Consider the following 23,589-nt stretch of genomic DNA (forward strand, 5'->3'; position numbering starts at 1 on the left):
AATACAAAATAATAAGTATTGGTATTGGTATTGGATTTTCCGTTAATTTCAAAGATGATGATCACTGATTTCTTTATTAAATGAAATAAGAAATACAGTAAGTATGGGAAAAAATAAATTATTTCACCATGGCAAACTCTAATTTATAGAAGCATGATACTATCAATCTCTCCAAAGCGGTCAGAAGTTCATATACCAGCCATACACAATAATACTTGGCTTCCTATTTCCTTGTCATCCATTGATAAGACTTCTTTTTCCCACTGATCTGATGAGTGTGAAATAACCTGTAATTATACTGTACGCAAGGAGATAATTTTAAGGCTATTCAGTGCAACACTATAATAGCTAAAAACTGGCATCTTACATATCTACCAACAAAAGAATAAAAAAATAAATTGTAGCATAGTCATAAAATGAAGTACTATTCTTTGAAATGAATTAAGACTATATAATAACATGAATTTCAAATACATTGTAGGATGAAAAAGGCAAGTTTAAAAGCCTCATGAAACATAAAAGCAGGCACAACAGTATTTATAAGGTAACACGTTTTATAACATTAAATGGGAAATTACACATAAATTTCAGGGTAATGATTATCTATGAGAGGAAAGACAAGGGAACCTAATTGGGAGGATAAAGAGATGTTTCAGTGGTATTGATAACACTTTTTCTTTAAAAAAACGGTAAACTATTCGCATCTAAGTAGTAGGTATGTTGGATATTCTATTGTTTCCCTACTCTATTCTGTTTCCAATATTTCATAATTTTTAAAATTAAGAGCAACCTAAATGTATAATGACACAAGGGATTGGTACATTATGGTATAATTCCAGTACTCCAATAAATTACAGAATTTCTAGTGATGCTATGAATACATATATTTTTACATGAAAAGATACCCATGATATTGGATATGTTATAATATTGCCAAATTTTAAGAAGTTGCAAAGTAATATATATAAATGGATGATTTTCAAATTCTTTTCACATCCTACATCATCTTAATTTTTATAGTGACCATATATTACTCTTATAACCAGAAAAATAGGTTTTCATGGGCAAAGGAATAAAAAGGTACCTTTAAGGTAATTACCAATTTTTACCATATCAAATTGATAAAGCCAGCAAGAAAATCTAAGGAAAACTACTAAGCGAACAGACAACAGAAATGCCCAGCAATGAAGCAGGGATGTATGTAGGCTGACTATGTTGATTTACAATATCAGAACCTAAGCCTCCTTTTACTTCCAAGGTGGCAAGAGAACAAACAGAACAATGTGGGTGGGTCCAAGGATGGTGCAAGAGACTAGGGCCCAAACTGTGGAGCAAAGGAAAAGAACCAAGGTTGGATTTTATGAATTCCACAAAAGATGGGTGAGATGCCATAGATGCACTCTTTCCAGGCCCTCCCTTTTATGCTCTCTCCCAGCTGCCCCACATCTAAGTGATAAGCTACCATAATGAAATAATTCTTCATTATTTTCTATCTCTAATGAGAGTCTATATTCCTTGATTCAGTAATACATGAATAAGCAATCATCACCTTTAAAATCAACAGGAAAAGGCTTATTTTTATATGTTCAAAAGTCACTGAAGAAGCATTCTTTGAATATGATCGAAGTTTCTGCAACTGAAAATGCCTTTGTATCTTAGAATTCTCCTTTCATGTATAACCAGGTGGTTTTATTCCTTATTTTGATGGCCCTATTTCCTTATTTTTCCTTCAAAAAGGAAAGTCTGACCTCTGTTTTAGCCAACAAATTGAAGGTGACATTGCAACAGTTCATAGTTCGTAGGAGAGAGGCAGCCATGCACATGCAGCCTTAACCAAGACTTCTTCCTATCACAAAGCTGTCAAGTGTCTGGGAGGAAAAACACAGCAGCAGTCCTGAATCTCTCTTGAATATCTGCTACAAAGGAAGCAAAGGAAGTCTCACAAACAACCACACATTCCCTTGCAATATTTGCATTTTCCGTCACAGCCAAAAAAACAAAAACAAAACCCACACCCACTCTCTTCTAATCTCATCTTTACATTAAACAAAATGATTTCTTGTAAAATAATCCTAAAATTAACTAGTAAGTTTATTTTCAAAGAATGGTATAGTTTGTGAAAAATTAACTGGTGATGATGCTATAAGGCACTAATTTATGACTAAAGATCAGAAAAAAAAAAACTAATTGTAAGAGGAAATCCTTTTATTTGTACATTTGTCTGTCTATATATGAGGAAAGGCAGTCAAGGACAAATCTACCTGTGAAGATCTTTATCCTCTCTGTCTTCTCACTCACATGAAGAACTTAGGCTGAGTATCACGTTACAAAAACACTGTATACAAACATCATGGTACCAGACTTCCCTGGTGGTCCAGTGACTGAGACTGTGCTCCCAGTACTGGGGGCCCTGGTTCGATTCCTGGCTAGGGCACTAGATACCACATACTTTAATTAAGAGTTCGTCTGTCTCAACTAAGACCTCATGCAGCCAAATAAATAAACACGTCAAAAAAAAAGGTCATGGTAAATCCAGCCCAATCTTGCTGAAAACAAGATTTGCCATTGACAGGAATACTCAGGAAACCCCAAATATTAGGCTTACCTTTCAGAGATAATCTTGATTTGAATTTTTAATAATCATTATTATTCCCTCTACTTGTCAAAGCACTTCTTAAAAGCAAAGAAGCAAGAAACTTAGAAAAGTTTGCTCCCCCTGAGACTGGTCTTTGGTGTATAACTGAATTATTCCAATGATATTGATAATATACAGAGAATCTAATCAGAAACTTTGTTAGCATTACTAATCTACATGATAAAATCTTGACTATGCAATAATGATACTTCAGTAGTTGGGTATTCTTTCAAAAAGGGCCTATTTTACACTATACAATAAAATAATCCTGGGTAGATTAAAGACCTCCCAAGCATGGAGTGAAGGGCATGGGAAAAATTTACAAATTTTGCAGTAAACAGAAAAATATTTCAAGACCTCAGGGTAGGGAAGGATTACTTAAGATATAGAAAACTCAAAACATCAAAAAAAAGATGTCTGCATTAATTTAAACATAGGCATAATTTTAAAAGGCAATTTTAAGTTAAATAACACAAAGAAGAAAATATTTATAAGGCAATATAACTAAAAGATTAAGAAACCTAACCACCAAAAAATTGATGGTTTTGAATTGAGGTGTTAAGAGAAGACATTTGAGAGTCCCTTGGACTTCAAGAAGATCAAACCAGTCAACCCTAAAGGAAATCAGTCCTGAATATTCATTGGAAGGACTGATGCTGAAGCTGAAACTCCAATACTTTGGCCACCTGATGCAAAGAGCTGACTCACTGGAAAAGTGAGTGGGAAAGACTGATGGTGGGAAGAGAAGGGGATGACAGATGATGAGATGGTTGGATGGGATCAGCAACTCAATGGACATGAGTTTGAGCAAGCTTCGGGAGTTGGTGATGGACAGGGAAGCCTGGCGTGCTGAAGTCCATGGGGTCGCAAAGAGTCAGACACAACTTAGCAACTGGACTAAATTGAACTAAAAGATTAGTGTCTGGACTCCTAAAAGTGGATATTTTAAAAATTTACAAACCAATACAAAAATGGGTTAAAAAACAGACAAACCAGAAGCCTGCTTGACCAATAATGCTATATCTCACTAATAATTATATAATGCTACATGCAGGTAGACATGAGAGATGTGGGTTCAATCCCTGGGTTGGGAATATCTTCTAGAGGAGGGCATGGCAACCCACTCCAATATTCTTGCCTAGAGAATCCATGGACAGAGGAGCCTGGTGGGCTACAGTCCATAGCGTCGCAAAGAGTCGGACATGACTAAAGTGACTTAGCACACATACACGCACATCTCACTAATGCTTGATATCACTAATTATTCAAGAAATAACAAGTAAAAGCAGAAAGATAGCACTTCATACCCCATCAAGTTGGCAATCCTTTAATTCTGATAATAAGTCTTGGCAAATATGGCAAAAGAGTAACACTTACTTGTTAAGTTTTTATTTTAGTGAGGCAGGAGAGAGAATGGAATTACAACATCAAACTGAGAGGTTAAAGACCTTCTGCAGCGTCTAACGGGGACTCTCAGAAAGGAACTTCTTGTGAGGATCTAACTCTGGACAATGAACACACCTTACGATATGTCATTGTCAGGTCTCTTATAAGGTATTTAGACTTAAAGGAACATACTGATGTTATACATCTTCCTTTTGGATCTGAGGCACAGCCAATAAGGTCTCAAAAAAAAAAAAAAAGGTTTTCTGTTAAAGGTACTGGCTAAAACAGCCAATTAAAATATATAACCAAAAACAAAGAGTTTCCCCTTGGTAAAAATAACAAATCTTTCTTTTAAAACTTCAACAACACTAACAAGACATTTTAATTCTTGTAAAATTCACATTTTTACATTAAAGCTAAAATTTTCTTTTGTTACTATTAGGTTAATTGGGGCATATGTAAATGGAATGCAAACAATTTCAATTGATATGTTATATCATACATATCTAATCTTTTATAAATGGTGTAATTCAGTGATACTATTATAAAATCTACAGATTCTACAGAATTTTTTACTATATTTTATACTATTATAAAATATACAGATTCTATCTACAGAACATAAGCCTACAAAAACTATCCCAACTAAACACTCTGGACAAAGCTCAAAAGTAAAAATATTTCTCAGCTATATCTCTTAATGCTATAACCATACAATATTTTTAAATTAACCTGGTTATATTTTTAACACATCTGTTTAATTAGTTTTATAGACATTACACTACTGTGAGCCATGTCCACTTTATCGTCAAGTCCTCCTTGTAAACAATAAGAAGTAGGCTAGCGTTTGTGAATTCTGATTCCAGGCAATGGCAAGCCAGTCATGCAACTATAAAAGCTATCTATAATGATCCAACAATTTGCAGTTTGTTAGAATACTCTCTTTACTATCACTGCATTTCACCTATTGGGCTTGCCCTAGAATTATAGGGTAAAAGCAGGCAGATATTTAACACTATTTTTTTTCCCCAGGCAGTGAATAAACACACTTGTCAAAATACCTTTTAAACGTAAACTAAATGTACAATGAGCTTCCCAGGTGGTTCAGTGGTAAAGAATCCACCTGCTAAAGCAGGGGACTCTGGTTCAGCCCCTACGTCTGCAAGATCCCCTGGAGAAGAAAATGGCAACCCACTCCAATATTCTTGCCTAGGAAATCCCACGCACAGAGGAGCCTGGAAGGCTATAATCCATGGGGTCACAAAAGAGTCAGACATAACTTAATGACTAAACAACAAAATTCACAATAGCACAGAAGAGCTACAATAAGACTATGGTTATCAGGAGTTAATGAAACTCTTTAAAACAAGCTTACTAAGCAGAAAAATTCTTCAGTGAAAAGGGATGGTCGGACTCTTTATGCTGAATGGAAGAAAGGCTGCCAACTCAAAATCACTGATAATCAGAGAAATACAAATTAAAACAAGATAATTCTTTTGCCCATCAGATTGGCAAAAGTTTAAAAGATTGATAATATCCAGGATTGGCAAGGGTGTAGGAAAATGAATATTCTCATACCCATTAGTACAGGTTTTTAGAAAAGTAATTTAGTGCATGTAAGAAAAATTTTATATATAAATACCCATGCATTCATTTATTACACGTCCAAACCTATTTTAGCAAAATAACTGGCTTAGATAAGAAACCAAAATATCTGAATATTTATTAATAGAATATGACTAATAAACGGTGGTCATTCATGTTACAGAATACCAAGCAAGGCTGTGCAAAGATCTCTAAGACATAATGCTAATATGGGGAGGTGGGGGAATCAAATGTAAATACTATAGTGGATACTCTTCTTTCATAATGCCCAAATTTTTTGAAATCACTGTTCCCACACTATGATCCTACCTTCCCAAAGTAGACCAAAACAACAAAAATAACAACTATATTATCCAGCCTCCCTCACAGCCAGGTATTTCGCTAAAGTATTAATATATAGCTAGTAACTGGGTGATCTCAGTTCAGTCACTCAGTTGGGTCCAATTCTTTGTGACCCCATAGACTGAAACACGCTAGGCTTCCCTGTCCATCACCAACTCCCGGAGCTTGCTCAAACTTATGTCCATTGAATTGGTGATGCCATCCAACCATCTCATCCTCTGTCGTCCCCTTCTCCTCCTGCCTTCAATTTTTTCCACCATCATGGTCTTTTCTAACAAGCCAGTTCTTCTCATTAGGTGGCCAAAGTATTGGAGTTTCAGCTTCAGCATCAGTCCTTCCAATGAATATTTGGGACTGATTTCCTTGAATATCGGGTTTGATATTCAAACCTGGTTTGAATTTCCTGCAATTCAAAAGCATCAATTCTTCAGCACGCAGGTTTCCTTACGGTCCAACTCTCACATCCATACACGACTACTGGAAAAACCATAGCTTTGACGAGACGGACCTTCATCGGCAAAGTAATGTCTCTGCTTTGTTAATATGCTGTCTAAGTTTGTCATAGCTTTTCTAGACTGTGTGGTCTGAAGTGAAGTGAAGTGAAGTCATTCAGTCATGTCCGACTCTTTGCAACCCTGTGGACTGTAGCCCACCAGGTTCCTCCGTCCATGGGATTCTCCAGGTAAGAATACTGGAGTGGGTTGCCATTTCCTTCTCCAGGGATCGAACCCAGGTCTCCTGCATTGTGGGCAGACGCTTTAACCTCTGAGCCACCAGGGAAGACTGTGTGGTCTAGAGTCTGTCAATTAGAAAAATCCAGGTGACAGATTTGAGGAAACGGTTTGGCAAGGGTATCTCTTTGACCAGCTTGGGTAGACACAGAGGCAGATTGTTTTAAGACCACAGAAGCTTCTTGGTCAGGGACAAGGTTCTGTGCTTTTCTCTGGCGGTCAGTGGCTGCCATCAATCTTTTATCATGGCAGTTCTACAAGGCACTTCCAGGTTTTTTTGCTGAAACAGTCTGGAAACTGCTTCTCCAGGCTACAATACTCTCAATATCTCTATCCCTTCATAAATTCCTTTCTGGATAAATTAGCTAGGATGGGTTTCATTATAAAAATTAAGAAACCTTTCATATACATAATGATAACCACTTATGAACTTTACAAGTTCATAAATGTATGAACTAAAAAACACTACATATTTAGAAAAGGATCTGAAGACTGTGAGGGCACATAACATCTGATGATGAACTCTAAAGAAATACGTATAGGTGAGGAAGAGGGTACAGGAACGCTTTTTCCTTTTTCCTCTCTATACCTCTTTCCTGTTTAAATAGTTTTACAATGACAAATAGTTGTATAATACTGGGATTTTTAAAAATAATTTAAAATCTTTGAAAAACTTAAAAACTGGTACATCCTTCCCAGAGATGCCTGGTATCCTAGTTGAGAATAACATTTTTATGGCACTTAAATACGGAATTTTAAAAAATTAGAACAAACTGAAAACATTCTGTGGTACAATATATATACAATTTCATGTACTCTCACTTACATAACATAAAAACCTTATATTGGAGCACGGAAGGATTTTTTTAAGCATGACTCCAGAGGTAGAAGAGAAAGATAATAATATGCAACTATAATACACAAATATAACTTCTGAAACTTTAAAGTTAAAAGATGAAGGACAACAATCTGAGGCATATAAGGCAAATAACAGATTAATACTTTCAATATATATTCTTACATAGCAATAAGAATGGATATTTTAATTTAAAAATGGGCAAAGTGCATTAGCAAAACTTGGACAAGCTAAATACCCACAGTAAAAAAATTAAACAAAATTATTCAAAAATCCATAGTATTTCATGATATTGCAAAACCATGCAGTCACAGCAAACTAAAATGCAGAACCTTGTCTATTAGCATGAAAAGATGTTCTAGTTTACAATGAAGTAAAAATGGCACGTAACCAAGTGACATATTTCTATTAGCATTAAACATAAGTTCATTATATGTACATAAATATATATGTACAAATATTTGTACATATGTACATATTTGTACATATATTTGTACATATATCTCAACAAACACATAGCACATATTCTAGAAGAACAGATCTGGAATATCAAATGCCAAATGCTAACAGCAGCTAGTTCAGAATAATAAAATACAATCACAAGGAATTTTCACTTTCTTTTTCATAGCTTGTCAATAGTCTGAGCCCTTTATGAATGAATATATATATAGGTTTTATAAGTAACAGTAAGAAATATTTTCATTCTTTAAACAAATAAAGAGCAATAAAGATAACTTTATTAAAAATCCTGTAATTTTAATCATATATTACTATTTTCTTACCTTTAAACCTTCAGCTGGAAGTCTATAACCAAATCTTGCTGGAAGGTCATCAAATGTCTGAGATGCGTTTTCAAAATTATACTAAATATAAAATTAAAAACAATCAAGTTACAACCAATGTACACATAACATTAAAAAGAAAAGTTTTTTAAATTATTTAAATTGTCCATGATTCTGATTTACTATCACAGCTTATCACAATTCAACTTTGTAAATGCATATCCACTAAGAAAGGAATATATGGATAAAATTTACTATATATATAACTGTTTCAATTGGATTCTGATTTCATGTAATTATTATTAAACAGAAGCAATAATTCTGTAACATTTAACTACCTTCTGTTTTCCTGAGTTTTTCCCCATAGACAATTCTCTAGCAAATAATTTTCTAGACAGATTATTTTCCAGCAAGAATTCCATTTTATTTTCTCTATATTATAAAGGTCTAGATATAAAGGAAGAGATTTACTGGATTTCTGGATCTAGCTTTGAAAGATGCCTTTTCCCCAGAGAAGGAAGGAGTATCAAACCATCCTTTTAAGACTGCCATTTTTTAAGTAATCTGAACACTTTTATTCAGGACTGAAAATGAAAGATCTAAACTCAATGAAATACATACACATAAAGAACTGAAGGTATTCAATCTCTTTAATAACTACCCCCCTCATTCCTTATAGATACAGATTCCTGTTCTACAATATTTCAGTCCTCCACCAAAACAGAACAAAACAAGGATCTGCTCTACTTTTATAATGAAAGATAACAGTAATGATAATTGTAAAGTGAGATTACTGTATTATTTAAGATGCTGTATTCAATGTACTTTAAGGAAAACAAAAGAAACAAGGAAGATGTGAAACTAAACAAAAATGGTAAACAAGTAACTTGTGAAACACAGGCGAAATTTACACAGTGAAACAGAAGTTAAGGTAGCTGTCAGTAAACTGTAGGCCAAAGTCAGAAAAAACTGAACACAATTAGTTTGAATACAGGTTAAAAGGATGGAACAAAGCAAGAGTGCTGTGTATAGACAGCGCAAGACAGAACGATGATGCAAATCTTAAATATTCACAACATGGATTAGATCACACATCCAGAATGCTGTCCTTAAATTAAACACCCACTGGAAATCCTCATTTTAGCCTCATGTGTCATTTGCCAGAGACAGGTGGATCAACAGCTCTGCAGGTTAACAGCAAATTACAGCTGTGTTCAGATGTAAATACCTCAGGTCTCTCCAACACAGCAAGAAAACACTGGATCCAGACACTTTCCATCTGTTAAGTCCCTTTGTTCATCCTCAACTATACTGGAAACATACTGTCACCAGGGAAAGTGGATGCAGCATACAGATTTGTTATTGTTTAGTCACTAAGTGGTGTCAGATGCTTTGTGACCCCATGGCCTGCAACCCGACAGGCTCCTTCCGTCCATGGGACTTCCCAGGAAAGAATACTGGAATGGGTTGCCATTTCCTTCTCAAGGGGATCTTCCCAACCCAGGGATCAAACCTTCGTCTCCTGCATTAGCAGGCGGGTTCTTTACCACTGAGCTATCAGGGAAGCCCAGCATAGAGACAAACTATGGACAAACTAATAACAGGGAATTCAGGATTTGGGTAGTGTGACTCTTCACCCTATCCTGAGTGTATTAACATACCCATCTTTTATCTATGCTTCTCACTGTATATTTGTAATAAATTCAATAAACTGTAACTCAACTATCCAAGTTTGATCACTGAACCTATCTATTCTGTTACCTTTGGATAATCAGCCTGGAAGTATACTTGAAAGCCAGCAATGCTTCAGAGTAAATTCTTATTTTAAAAACAATTCATATTTGCAGAGTGCTTTATGGTTTACAATGGAGAAGGAAATGGCAACCCACTCCAGTACTCTTGCCTGGAAAGTACCATGGACCAAGGAGCCTGATAGGCTACAGTCCATGGGGACGCAGAGAGTCGGACACGACTGAGCAACTTCCCTTTATGGGTTACAAAGTGCTTTAGTCAACAAAGTGCTTTTACCTCCATCATCACAATGTATCATTTAATCTCTCAATTAAAACATCCTTCTTTAATTGATTTGATTAAATTATAATCAGCTTTGAGCTTGAGACAGCCATTTAACTCCTCCAAGGCCAAAGACACTTAGCCTCTATTTAAGGAAATAGATCTAGATCAACACAAAGAAAAAGACAGATGTGTACAGGCAGTACTTTTTCTAAAATGTACTTTTAAGATTAGGAAATGAAAAGCCTACAGCTGTGCTAAAGTACTCTTTTATAACTTCCTACTACTGAGGAGTTTCATGCTCTTGGCTAGAATTTCAGAAATAAAATATCTAGCTTGAACTATAGTACCTGTAACACTGGGACGTGGAATCCAAGTTTTGTTAGTGAGTGAGAGTTATTTTGAAATTGCTTTGCCTTTCCTCAAGAAAGCAAAATGTTACTTTGCTCACACTGCTTTTTACAATCACGTTGTTAAAAAAAAAAAAAAAGTTTCTATCATGAACAAGACAAACAGAAAAATCTTTAGTACAAAAGTGCTTTACTTTTTTAGTACAGTGGGGAGCAAGGGGGCCACTGCTGCTCATGAAATTAAAACACACTCACTGTTAAAATAGAAATAAAATTATTCCTCTCTGGAATCCCAGGCTCAATGATTACTGTGCTTTCGTTTTAATCTCCTTATTTTGAAAAAGTCTCTTCCTAACTAGCTCTCCTTGACAGCAGCCCTAACAGAAATTTAATTCAATTAAATTCACTCGCCAAGTTGTGTCTGACTCTTTGTGATCCTATGGACTGCAGCATGCAAGGCTCCTCTGTCCTCCACCATCTCCCAGAGTTGCTCAGATTCATATCCACTCAGTCAGTGATGCTATCTAACCACCTCATCCTCTGCTACTCCTTTCTCCTTTTGCTTTTAATCTTTCCCAGCATCAGGGTATTTTACTTCAACTTAAAAAGCAACAAATAGCTCACAATTATGGAACATTTAAGATATCATGCTAAACATTTATTCAGGTATTCACTTACTTAATCTTTAGGACAATACTATTAAGTCATCTATTATTATCATCATTCTAATTTTACAGACTGACTATAGAATAAAATACCCTGCTTGAAAATAACTTGCTCTCGTAAATAAGAAGAACCAGGATTCAAATCCAGGCAGTCTGGCCTCAGAACCCTGGCTCTTAACCCACTGCCCTATACTGTCTCTTTTCCAATCTCATTTTCATAAGTAAAGTGAAATTTAAGAGATGTTATATCATTTGTCCAAGGACATGGAGTCACAGAGTGTTAGAAGTGGAATTCAGCCCAGATTGTAATTCCATTGCTGGAGCGCTTAACTTACCTTTCTGTATGATCCAATCCATCCACATTACAAACCACTAGGGGCTTCTCTCCTAACTCTGTCCATTGACCCCCTGAACACCTACCAAGCAACGAAATGTCTCTAACAAATCTCTATGACAGAATCAAAGGGCAGATTGGAAATAAACAAAATTAGGTTGTTTGACTCTCTGAAATACATAAGATGAATACTACTTCTCAACAAGATCATGGTCCAGCTTGAAGCTAACTAGTCACTGTAGCCTACGGACCTCAGAATATTCAACATTCATCTGGTTGTCTCTAAAGTATAAAGTCCCTGCCAATTCTAAAGTTCCATGTTTCTAGATATAAACTTACAAATTAATAACTTCATATTTCCTTTTGGGTTAAAGAAAAGAGAAGAGTTCCAAGGAATAAATGCTATTAAAAGAAAATATAAAAGAAGGAACTCTCCAAGGAAAAACTATTAATCAACTCAAATATTTACTGAACTCCTCCTGTGTGACTCTTACGAGGTACCAGAAACACAAAGTTTAGTGAGATACAGGCCTGTCTTCCAGGTACCCATGGCCTAGGCACTTACTGACCAGTCAGCAATACACCGTATAGTAGCATCTCCGAATCCTATGTGTGTGTGAGTCTTTCAGTCGTGTCCAGCTCTTTGCAACCCTTTGGACTGTAGCTTGCCAGGCTCCTCTGTCTATGGGGTTTTTTAGGCAGGAATACTGGAGTGGGTTGCCATTTCCCCCTCCTGAGGACCCTCCTGACCTTGGCTTGAACCCGCGCCGCGTCTCCTCTGTCTCCTGCACTGCAGGCAGATTCTTTACCCACTGAGCCATCAGGGAAGCCCCCCATATCCTCTCAGAACTCACCAACTAGTTGGACAAAACTGTTGCCAGCAAAGTAATAGTCAAGTGGGAGAATTTAACTGCCAAAACCAAAATCATCTGGCATACAAACAGCATGACTTAACACTGACTATAGCTTTTCAAAAGCAACATTCTAACACCTGTCCAAAATGGAGCCAGAATCAACCTGATTTCCAACTTACTTAAATTTTATTATTACCAATACAGATTACAGTGATGTTCTTATTCAATTAAAAGAAAGAGCTAGTGTTTTCAACCTTTTAACTCACTTCCTCTGAATGACTGTGTTACCACATCTGGTTCCTCTGCCTCAATTTTTAGTTCCCCTTTTATCCTAGACACATGACCCCACAACCGACCCCCCACCAGCTATCTCTGCATTAATGGTCAATATAAAGACCAGATTTAAGTAGCTCTCATGCTGAATAGTTCCTTCACTAGAAGACATCAACATACATTCCACACTAACCTGCCTGAGGCACAGGCAACACCGCTCGCAAGGACTGATTGTTCTTCTATCTCTAATATTTTGTGCTCTATCTAAATTTAAAAACACTACTTAAGGGACTTCTCTGGTTGTCCAGTGGTTAAGAATCTGTGCTTCCAATACAGGGGGCACAGCTTCCATCCCCGGTTGCGAAACTAGATCCTATATACTGCAATGAAAGCTCCCTCCCACACACGGCAACTAAGACTTGGCACAGCTAAATAAATAAATATATATATTTTTAAATACAACTTAAACAGTCACATAAGACCAAGGGAGTGAGTGAAAGATGATGAGAATGATAATTATAATGAAGATAAAAAGATAAAACATTTACTATGTGTAGATACTATTCTAAACAGTTAACCTTAATCATTATAACACGCCAGTTAAAAAATTAAAAATGGAGGCATTTAGAATGACCAAGAATTTTGATCCATATCACATAGCCAGTCATATTCCCAGAGCAATCCACTGAAAATCATTTAACCCTTCACATAGCTGAACCATAGAATAGGTGAACAATTTACTTCAGGTTAAAAAAAAAAAAAAGAATCTGCCTACAATGCAGGAGACCCCAGTTCAAGCCCTGGGTTGAGAAGATCCCCTGGACAAGATTCCCGGGCAACCCACTCCAGTATTCTTTCCTGGAGAATCCCATGGACTGAGGAACCTGGTGAGCTACAGCCCATAGGGTCACAAAGAGTCGGACACCACTGAGCAATTAACACTTCTACCTCAGGTGAAAAGGAAAGAAAGAAAGACAAGGAGTAGCAGATGTCAGAAGAGAAGGGAAAAAAGGTATGGAAACCAGCCTTGCTCTCTAAAGTTCTGCAGTGATTCTAGGCCCTTCCACAAATGTCACAGTATGAAGAAGCATGGCTGAGGACCACAATAAAGTTTGGTCAGCAACAATTTTGGCCCTTCTCTTTCTAATATTAATAAGCAAATTGCTTGCACCCAGAAAGAAAAAAACCAATAAATCCTTAGCATAGTACCAAGAGTATAAGTGTATCCACACACACATATCACATGTACAGATACAGTTAATTCTTTTTCTAGCTTCACAGAAACGAGAAATAGTAAGTATATACACTTCCCAGTATAGAGGACAGTAAGACAGTAGCTCAGAAAGGACTAAAAGATTTTGATGAGCAGCCTTCTTCTCTAAAAATTTTTCTACCCACCATCAAAGATAAAATCGTTAGGCTTCTCCTCTGGACTCATTAACATTAAGTTAAAAACTTTTACGGCCATTTGTACAATTTTTTAAAATATCACTATCAAAGTCATTACAGATACACTGGGGACCAGGAAAAAACATTAAGATTCTATGTAAACACGTAGCATGTAAATCAATGTGGGCACCAGCACTCAAAAGAGAGCACAAACACTCTCACAAGCAACATTTATCAGGTACTTATTATACATGAGATCTTATGTTAGAGATCAACCAACTAAAAAACGAGCACTTACACTCTCAAGTAACAAATACATGTATGAACTTACATGTTTGTAAGTAAACACTGTAAGATTTCATTATTTCATTATTCACTCTATCATTTAGAACTAACACAAAAAACTTTTCTTTAAGGGATGTTTTTAGACATGAATAAATTTTACTGTTTAAATTTACTTACTGCTAAAATGTCTGCTTCTACAGGCAGGAGGTTTAAGAATGCAAAGAGCTGGACAGTCAAGATGGTATAGACTTGTGTGGCCGACAGCATGAGCATCCCTATGGAGAGCAGCATCTCGCTGTAGAATCACCTGGAAGACAAGCAGAGGAGTACCAGTAAGTTCTGGGGCTTTGTCTCTGAAAATAAGTTATATGCTAGATTCATTCCTGATGTCCAAAAATATCTTTTAAATTATAAACATGGATTAACATTAAAATGAAACTAGTATTTCAAAAGCGTAACTGTTTACACAGATTTGGACATTTAAGCAAAACTCAGTGTTAGTCAATACCTACTTAACTCATGGTGACTAAGTTCTGTTTTAGCTACATAATAAAGATCCACCCGCAGTTCTCGCTTTATAGTGTGTGTTAGCTGCTCAGTGTGTCTGACTCTGTGTGACCCTAGCCCGCCAGGCTCCTCTGTCCATGGGATTGCCCAGGCAAGAATACTGGAGTAGGTACAGTACAGCTTGTCTACTAACTCAATTGTGGGAGAAACTAGATTTCAATCAAAATAATGATTTAAAAATGCACAAGCACCTTAACATTTTTTACAATCTTAAAGAATTATGGTAATTTAAAAATATAATTTGTAAACGTACGTTTTATTTATCTTTGAATATTATACCCACATTAGAGAATTTTTTAAAAATAGCCATTTATTATAAAGTAATACTTTTTGTCCTTTCCCTCCTAACAATACATAACACACCTTTTTGCCTCTCTATCTCCCAATGGCACTAGTGTAGCTACCTCTCCCAACCTCATTCAATTTTCTACGTGAATCTTTATCTTACAGCAAAAAGATGCCATGAAAGAACTAAATGGTAAAGTATCAAAATTCTCATTGGGAAGCCTCAACCAACTGAATAGTATACTTTTTAAATGGTGAGAATGAAGTATGCAAAGACAAGACCCATATAATTATTTCTTTATCACAAATTCATAAAGTAACAATTTTGATGACGACTGCTGCTTGTAAGGCTTTAGACTTAGAGACTACCAGATAGACTCAAACTCTGACTCTTTCAAACACACTGGAAGAGAAATATTCTTGAATAATTTTCGAACTACTGTCTTACAAAAGCCATTAAGAGCAGAAATGAAATAAAGGTAAAAATACATTAAATGTATAGATTTGTTCAACAAAGACAAAAAATAAATTAGTGGTTGCCTGGGGATGGGGCTAAGAGGGAGACAGGCGGACAGATAGGAATGGAAATGACTGCTCATGGAAATGGAGTTTCTTTTCAGGACAATGAAAATGTTCTAAAATTAAGACTGTGCTGATGATTGCACAACTCTATGAATTTACTAAAAATAACTGCACTTTTCACTTTAAATGGGTAAATTTTATGGTGTATTATATAATTCAATAACGCTGTTTTCAAGATTTATAGATTTACTGATATGAATGTCTTAGGAAGAATACATTTTTATAATATATCTCTGTTGAGAAAAGAGTTAAACACAGCAGGCCTGAGACTGCTGTCCTTAGAAAGATCTGCTTACAAGGTTGGCCAATTGTTGGCATCTGAGAACTTAAGATTTCAGGAGGATTGCTATCAGTCCTTGATGAGAACAGCTCATTGTGTCTAAATGCTGCAAACAATGTGGTTTATGGTGGACACCTGCTTCCTTTCTGGGAGTCTGAGAATTTGGTATGTGCTGGGTGGAGGGCGCCTACCTAAACAGCCCTCACTCAGTACAAACCCTGAGCCCTGAATCTCTAATGAGCTTCCTTGGTAGACATTTCACATGTGCCATCATAACTCACTGCTGAGAAATTAAGCATATCCCCTGTGACTCCAGAGACTCTTATAAGCTCACACCTGGTTTCCTCTGGACTTTTACTCCATGCACCTCTTCCCTTTGCTGATTCTGCTCTGTACCCTTTCACTGTAATAAATCAGAATCATGAGTAGTCATATGCTGAGTCCTGTAAGTCCACTAAAATAGCGAAGCAGTGAACTTGAGGGTGGTCTTGGGGACCCCCATCAGAACCACAGTATACCATTTCTGGGCAGAAATCACACCATAAAAACATAAAAATCCTTATAAAATAAAGTGTGGATGCTACTAAATTTTACTAGAAAGAATTAGTATACAATATACTGACCACTGACCTGTTTGGCAAAGTTACTCTGAATAAGAAGTATGACTTCACTCGTAAAGTTTTGGAATTCCCAGCTAACTTTAGGGGAGGGAGAGGAAGAGAGAATTTAGAGGGAAAATAACTCTAATGATAGGAATAATAATAATCCCAACAACTATAACTGACCACTTACTAAGTGCCAGGCATTGCTCTAGGCATGTTATTGAATTTAACTCATCTAATCCTAACAACACACTATTAGGTGTCATTTCATAGTTGGGAAAACTCAGGCCCTATTAAGTAACTTGTCCAAGATCAAATAATGAGTAATAGCAGAGCCAGTATTCAATCCCAGGCACTCTGCCTCTGAAGTCTACATGCTAAAGCCCAACTGAAAATAGCATCAATACCCAAGGGCAGTGTCCAGAAGGTAGAGGAACGGACCTATGCTCAAACAGGCACTCAAGGACTTCAGTCCAATGCTCACGGCACAGTGGTCACTGTGGTATCAACTTCTTTTGCTGTGTGTGTGTCTGTGTGTGTTTTTAATAACATCAAGTAGGTTTTGGCTATACATTTTTGCTTTTATTGCCTTTTTCAAAATAACACATTCAGGAGTTTCTAAAGTCTATTTACAAAACTAATTCTTACTCTAATTTCATTGTAGAAAATGGGAGAAAAATTGACATCATTCATAATCACCAAATAAAAGAATAATCAGTGTCTATATTTTGAGGTATAACCTCCCATTCTTTTAGCTATATGCAAATTCAAACATATATATTTAGCAAAACTGGAATACACTATACATGTTTTGTTACCTATTATTTTCATTTACTGCCTTATGAATATTTTCCTAATTCATTACTACATTCAAAAAAAATTTAAATCACAAACCCTGTACCATTAACATCGCCTCAAGAACCCTAATAGACAATAGTACATGAGGCCCTCTAGGGGTTCCACCCCTTTCAAATATTTTAAAATCATTTCATATATTGGGCCTGCATATCTGACTGATATATAAAATGAAAACTACTGGTCTAAAACATGGTGTATAATGACAAGATACTTTGTACAGATATTCTTTAATAGATTTAATGGAATCCCCATTACTGGAGGCTGAATTAGCTTCCTGCTTTAAACTTTTTATTTTATATTGGAGTATAGTTGGTTAACAATGGTGTGTTAGTTTCAGGTGTAAAGCAAAGTGATTCAGTTATACATACACATGTATCTATTCTTTTTCAAATTCTTTTCCCATTTAGAATGCTACAGATTACTGAGCAAAGTTCCCTGTGCTATACAGTCAGTCCTTGTTGGTTATCTATTTTAAATACAGCAGAGTATACATGTCAATCCCAAACTCCCTAACTATCCCTCCTCCCTACCCTTCCTCCAGTAACTGTAAGTATGTTCTCTAAATCTGAGTCTGTTTTGTAAAAAAGTTCATTTGTATTTTTTTTTTTAAGATTCAACATATAAGCAATATTATCTCTTTTCTGTCTGACTTACTTCACTGAATATGACAATCTCCAGGTCCATCCATGTTGCTGCAAATGGCATTATTTCATTCTTTTTAGTAGCTAAGCAATATTCCATTGTATATACATATACCACATCTTATTTATCCATTCATTTGTCAATGTAGTTGCTGTTCAGCTGTGAAAGTTCTTTATATATTCTGCATATATTTCCCTTGTAAGATATATGATTGAAAAACATTTTCACCAATTCCATGGGTTTTCTTTTCACTCTCCATAGTGTCCTTTGATGCACAATTTCTTGAGGAACCAGGGACTTCCTTGGTAGTACAGTGGTTAAGACTCCACACTTTCAAAGCAAGAGGGTGTGGATTCAATCCCTGGTTAGGGAATAAGGTCCCACATGCCAGGCAGCACAGCCAAAAGAATAGTAACAGTAATAATTTAATTTTGAGGAACAACCCTTAATTCTCTTGGCCTTCTGAATTTGAGTACCTTGGCGGCTACATGTGATTATCCATATGGCTTAAGAGCACAGACGCCAGTTATTCATCAAATGCTATTCTGATAATTGCAAAACTTAAAACTTCCCCAAGCAGCAGAATAAATCCTAACCTCACATTTAAATTTGTGACAATATCATGCAACTCATCTAAAAAAAATTCACTATAAACTTTTTACATTCTAAATGTTACAAATGGAGACGCATTTAGCAAGTGTTTAAGACCAACACTGCTTTCAGGAATTTGCTTTTCAAATAACCTTTAACTCTGAAGATGACATAGCTGACATCAACTGGCTCAGTGCCAAAAAACACTCATAAAACAGCTAACCATCTCCGTAAGTATGACTCTGAATAAGCTCATATTGCATTGGTTCTCAAACTATTCTGGCGTATCACTAGGATTTCAAAAACTTGACCAAAATAACCCACTGCTAAAATAATGGTAATCTTTTCCTAACTTGAAAAATGATTTACTAGGTAGTAATTTCAATTTATTTTTCTCCAAAAATGTATCATATACTTCAAAACCACATCAAAAGAGTATGTACTATAGAAAGCACTAACAGAAAAAAAATCTGAAACAGCTAGTTAACTATTTTACTGTAAAATTTATAATAGCCAAATCACATTTTAGTAAAGACTTGTAAAAAAATTTTAAAAACCAATGTGCTCGTCATGTTGTTTACATAAAATTACATAAAATTTTACATAAAGTTACATAAAATTTCCTCCAGAACAGTGTGCTCAATTCATACAAGTGAATATATCAATAACTTTATAATATGACTTCTAAGAGTTCAACTGAGAACTACTGAACATATCTACAGTTAAGTTCCCATAAAGCATACTTTTTAATGCTTTTAAAGAAATGGTTGAAACACTATCATGAGCAAAAGTGTTACAATGGGGAAAAAAATGACAACATCAGGGCTTAACTTTTTAAGCAAAAATAAGATACTCAATAGTTCTTTGCAGAGGAGCTGAAGGTTGCCCAGCTAATTTCTTTAACATGAAGTCAGCTAAACTAAAAGCAAGCCTCACCTAAGACTTTTTACTTTTACTGTCAATCAATGCAAGCTTTTTTCAGATTCCATGACAAATTGATTTTTCAAACAAATGAAACAAATAAACCAAAACTTTAAGAGGTTAGCAAACAGGTTTCTCCCTCTGGGACTCATACAAACTATTCCCCTTGCTTAGTGTGTACCATGATCCCAAAACCAGACAAGGACAACACATATATGCCAAAAAAAGTTATAGGCCAATAGATAAGTAGATAAAACACAGATACAAAATCCTCTACAATATTCCAGCAAACTGAATGCAGCAATATTTAAAAACATATTCAAACCATATTGATTAAAACCATAATGAAGTGGAATTTATTTCAGGGAAGAAAGAATGGTTCAACATCTGCAAATTAATGCGATTATACAATATTAATAAATGAAAGATAAAAGTCATTTGATCGTTTCAACAGATACAGAAAAAGCATTTGACAAGATTCAAAACTTATTTACATAAAAACTCAATAAAATAGGTGTAGAAGGAATGTATTTCAACATAACAGAGGTTATAAAAAACAAATCCACAATTACTATCACACTCAACAGCAAAAAACTGAAAGTTATACCTCTAAGATGAGGAGTCAGACAAAACGCCCACTTTTGCCACTCTTATTCAACATAGTACTGGAAGTCCTAGCCAGAACAATTAGGCAAGAAAAAGAAATAAAAGGCATCCAAACTGGAAAGGAAGAAGTAAAACCATCACTATTTGCAGATGACATGAACAAGAAAAGATGATCAATATCACTAATTATCAGGGAAATGCAAATCAAAACCACAATGAGATAACACCTCACACCCATCAGAATGACTATTATCAAAAAGGCAAGCAATAATAAGTGTTAGTGAAGACGTAGAAAAAAGTGAACCCTCAAACACTGTTACTGGGAATGTAAATTGATGCAGTCATTTTATGGAAATAATATGGAAAATAACATGGAGAGGCCTCAAAAAATTAAGAGAACTACCATATGATCCAGCTACACTTTTGGATATTTATCCAAAGAATATGAAAACACTCATTCAAAAAGATATATGCACCCCTATGTTCACTGCAGCATTATTTATAATAACCAAGATATGAAACAACCTAAATGCCTGTCAACACGTGGATAAAAAAGATTTGGTAAGCATACAGAATACTGCTTAGCCATTAAAAAAAAAAATCAAGTCTTACCACTTATAACAAGACACATGGACCTTGAGGATATTATGCTAAGTGAAATAAGTCAGATGGAGAAGGAGAAGTACTATATGATTTCATGCGATGTGGATTATAACTAACTAACTAAAGGAACAAACCAAATGAAGATAATCAGTAGTTACCAGAGTGGAAAGGGGCTGAGGAAAGACAAAATGGGAAAATGGGTCAAATGCAAGGTGACAGATGAAAATCAAACTTTCAGTGGTGAGCATGCTGTAGTATGTACAGAGATCAAAATATAATGTAAGCATAATCCAATGTTACCTCAATTTAAAAATACATCGACATAATATAATCAAGGATATTTCTACTACTAAGTGGCGAAAAGTCAGGTCCTGTTCTTCCTCCAATCAATTATCTCCCTTGTCCTTATATAGACATAGGCAATGAGTTATCCTTTTTGATAATAAACTTTATTGAGCATTATGCATTAAAGTAGAATTAAATTTTTGCATGGGCATATAATGTAGTTCCGTACAATAAGGAAAACAAATCAAAGCTGTATGACTAATACAGATGAATTTCGTAAGAATAACCCTGAGCAAAGGAAACAAGTCACAAAAAGGCGAACACTATGATTCTACTCACATGAAGTTCTTTAAAAGACAAAACAGAAGATATTCTGTACAGATTCACATTTAAGAGGTAAAAAGGTAAAGAAAAATGAGGACATTATCATCATAAAAATCAAGATTGTGATGTCTTGAGGGCAAGAAAGGTAAGGAAGGGGTGTGACCAAGAAATAGATGCTTCTGGGATGCCAGCAATAGTCCACATCGCAACCTGGGCTGTCATGAGATGGAATTTGCATTATAATTGTTCTTGAAGCCATATACAAATGTTTTGTGCATTTTCTTCTATCTATGATATTGAATTTTTTCTTTTTTTTTTTGCCAACGCAATGCTGTAAGTGGGATCCTAGTTCCTCAATCAGGGATAAAACCATGCCCCCCACATTGGAAGCTCGCAGTCTTAACCACTGGACCACCAGGGAAATCTCCCTCTATTTTTAAAAGGAAAAAAAGCAAAAATAAAGCAGCTTATCTTTAAAACAAGATTTTGTTTCGCTTTGTTTTTCTGACGACATGGAAATATTATGAAAGCTAGCAAGCAGAAGCCTATTAAGATCACACATACTGAATCAACAAACAATAAGCAACTACTAAAAACCAGACATGTTCAACCCAGAGTTGTTATCTTCTCATTCAGTGCACGTGAGATGGGATCTAGTAACGTGTCTATAGCACATAAAATCCAGGGGCTTGTGGTAAAAATAAATATTCCCAGGTCCCTCCCCAGAGATTCAGACAGAAGACTTATAATTTTACTTCTTAAAAACGTCCCCTAGTGAATCCACATAATCAAGCCAAATTTGAAAAACACTGTTCTCAACTATAGATTGGCAAGTACTGTAGCAAGTCATTATTTATAAACTTCTTGTAAGTTAAAGAGGAGTGGGGTAGAGGGTCAAATTAGAGCAAGAAAAAGGAGAAAGGAAGGAAGGAAGAGAAAGAAGGGAGGGAGGGAAGTAGGAACGTAAACAAAAAATAAACATATTTCTCTTCAATACCACCGTTGTCACCAGTGCCAACGCCAACCCCAGCAACAAGCCATGCAGCAAACAAGACAGACAATTGACAATGAATTGCTTTCATAACATTAGACTCTTAAGCATCATTTGGGGAAACAGTGTAGAAAATTATGGTTTTCTAGGTTATCAAATCAGGCCCAGCAGAGACTTCCCTGGTGGTCCAGTGGTTAAGACTGTGAGCTTCCAATGCTCAGACTCCATGTACCCTAGTCAGGGAACTACGAGTTCACAAGCTACAACTAAAGATCCCACATGCTGCAACTAAAATTGAAGATCTCAAATGCCGCAACCAAGACCTGGCACAGCCAAATAAATAAATATTTTAAAATATACGCATCAATACTTCATGCCTAGTGTATCTATACTTCAAAATATCAATCTTCTAAATCAAAATTTTTTATGATGCTTCACACAAATATCAGTATCACCACTATACACAGATCAGTAGAGAATTAACTAATTTTGACATAAGCGCTCTGCTAAGTATTTGATGTGAATGTTTTTCCATCTAATCCTCAGAACAACTCTGTCAAGTAAAACAAAAACACTGCAGGGAAAAGTAACTTGTGTTATCATTCCAGTTTCCTATTTTAGGGGACTCAATTTCTGTGTGTAAATACTAGAATAAATGAACGAATTCTCATATCCATTATTCCCACTCCACCCTTTTCCTTTAATTTCTTCATAATTTCTGAACAAAAAGCTGAAGATGCCCAATGCCCCATACACTGTTTGGGGCATGAAATTTATCCTACTAAATCAATAGTGTAAGAGTATGGGGTGCCAGATCAAGACATCCCATTCCCACTGATGATAACAACTGCTTCTTAAAATATCACTCCAAGACTCAGTTCTTGGCTTCTTTTCTGTATTACTGTTAAAAATATTTCATGTTTACATTCATAAGATGCATAAATACTATGAA

General features: G+C 35.6%; 1 protein-coding gene across 6 annotated transcripts in view; it reads right to left on the bottom strand.

Annotated features, from left to right (window-relative positions):
• Window positions 1-23,589, bottom strand: part of RNF13 (ring finger protein 13) — a 131,607-nt gene that overhangs the window by 92,630 nt on the left and 15,388 nt on the right. For 4 of the 6 annotated variants that reach the window (XM_069562829.1, XM_069562855.1, XM_069562847.1 and 1 more), the window contains exons 2-3: window positions 14,678-14,807; window positions 8,338-8,418 (exon numbers count right to left, since the gene is read on the bottom strand). In XM_069562829.1, the coding sequence (XP_069418930.1) occupies window positions 8,338-8,418; window positions 14,678-14,791 (195 nt within the window). In that variant the 5' untranslated portion in view covers window positions 14,792-14,807. Of the gene's footprint in view, window positions 1-8,337; window positions 8,419-14,677; window positions 14,808-16,844; window positions 16,913-23,589 lie in introns of all 6 variants that reach the window. The other 2 variants (XM_069562838.1, XM_069562862.1) reach the window with 1 other exon arrangement.

This window comes from Ovis canadensis, chromosome 1 (assembly GCF_042477335.2).
Source record: "Ovis canadensis isolate MfBH-ARS-UI-01 breed Bighorn chromosome 1, ARS-UI_OviCan_v2, whole genome shotgun sequence".
NCBI lineage: Eukaryota > Metazoa > Chordata > Mammalia > Artiodactyla > Bovidae > Ovis > Ovis canadensis.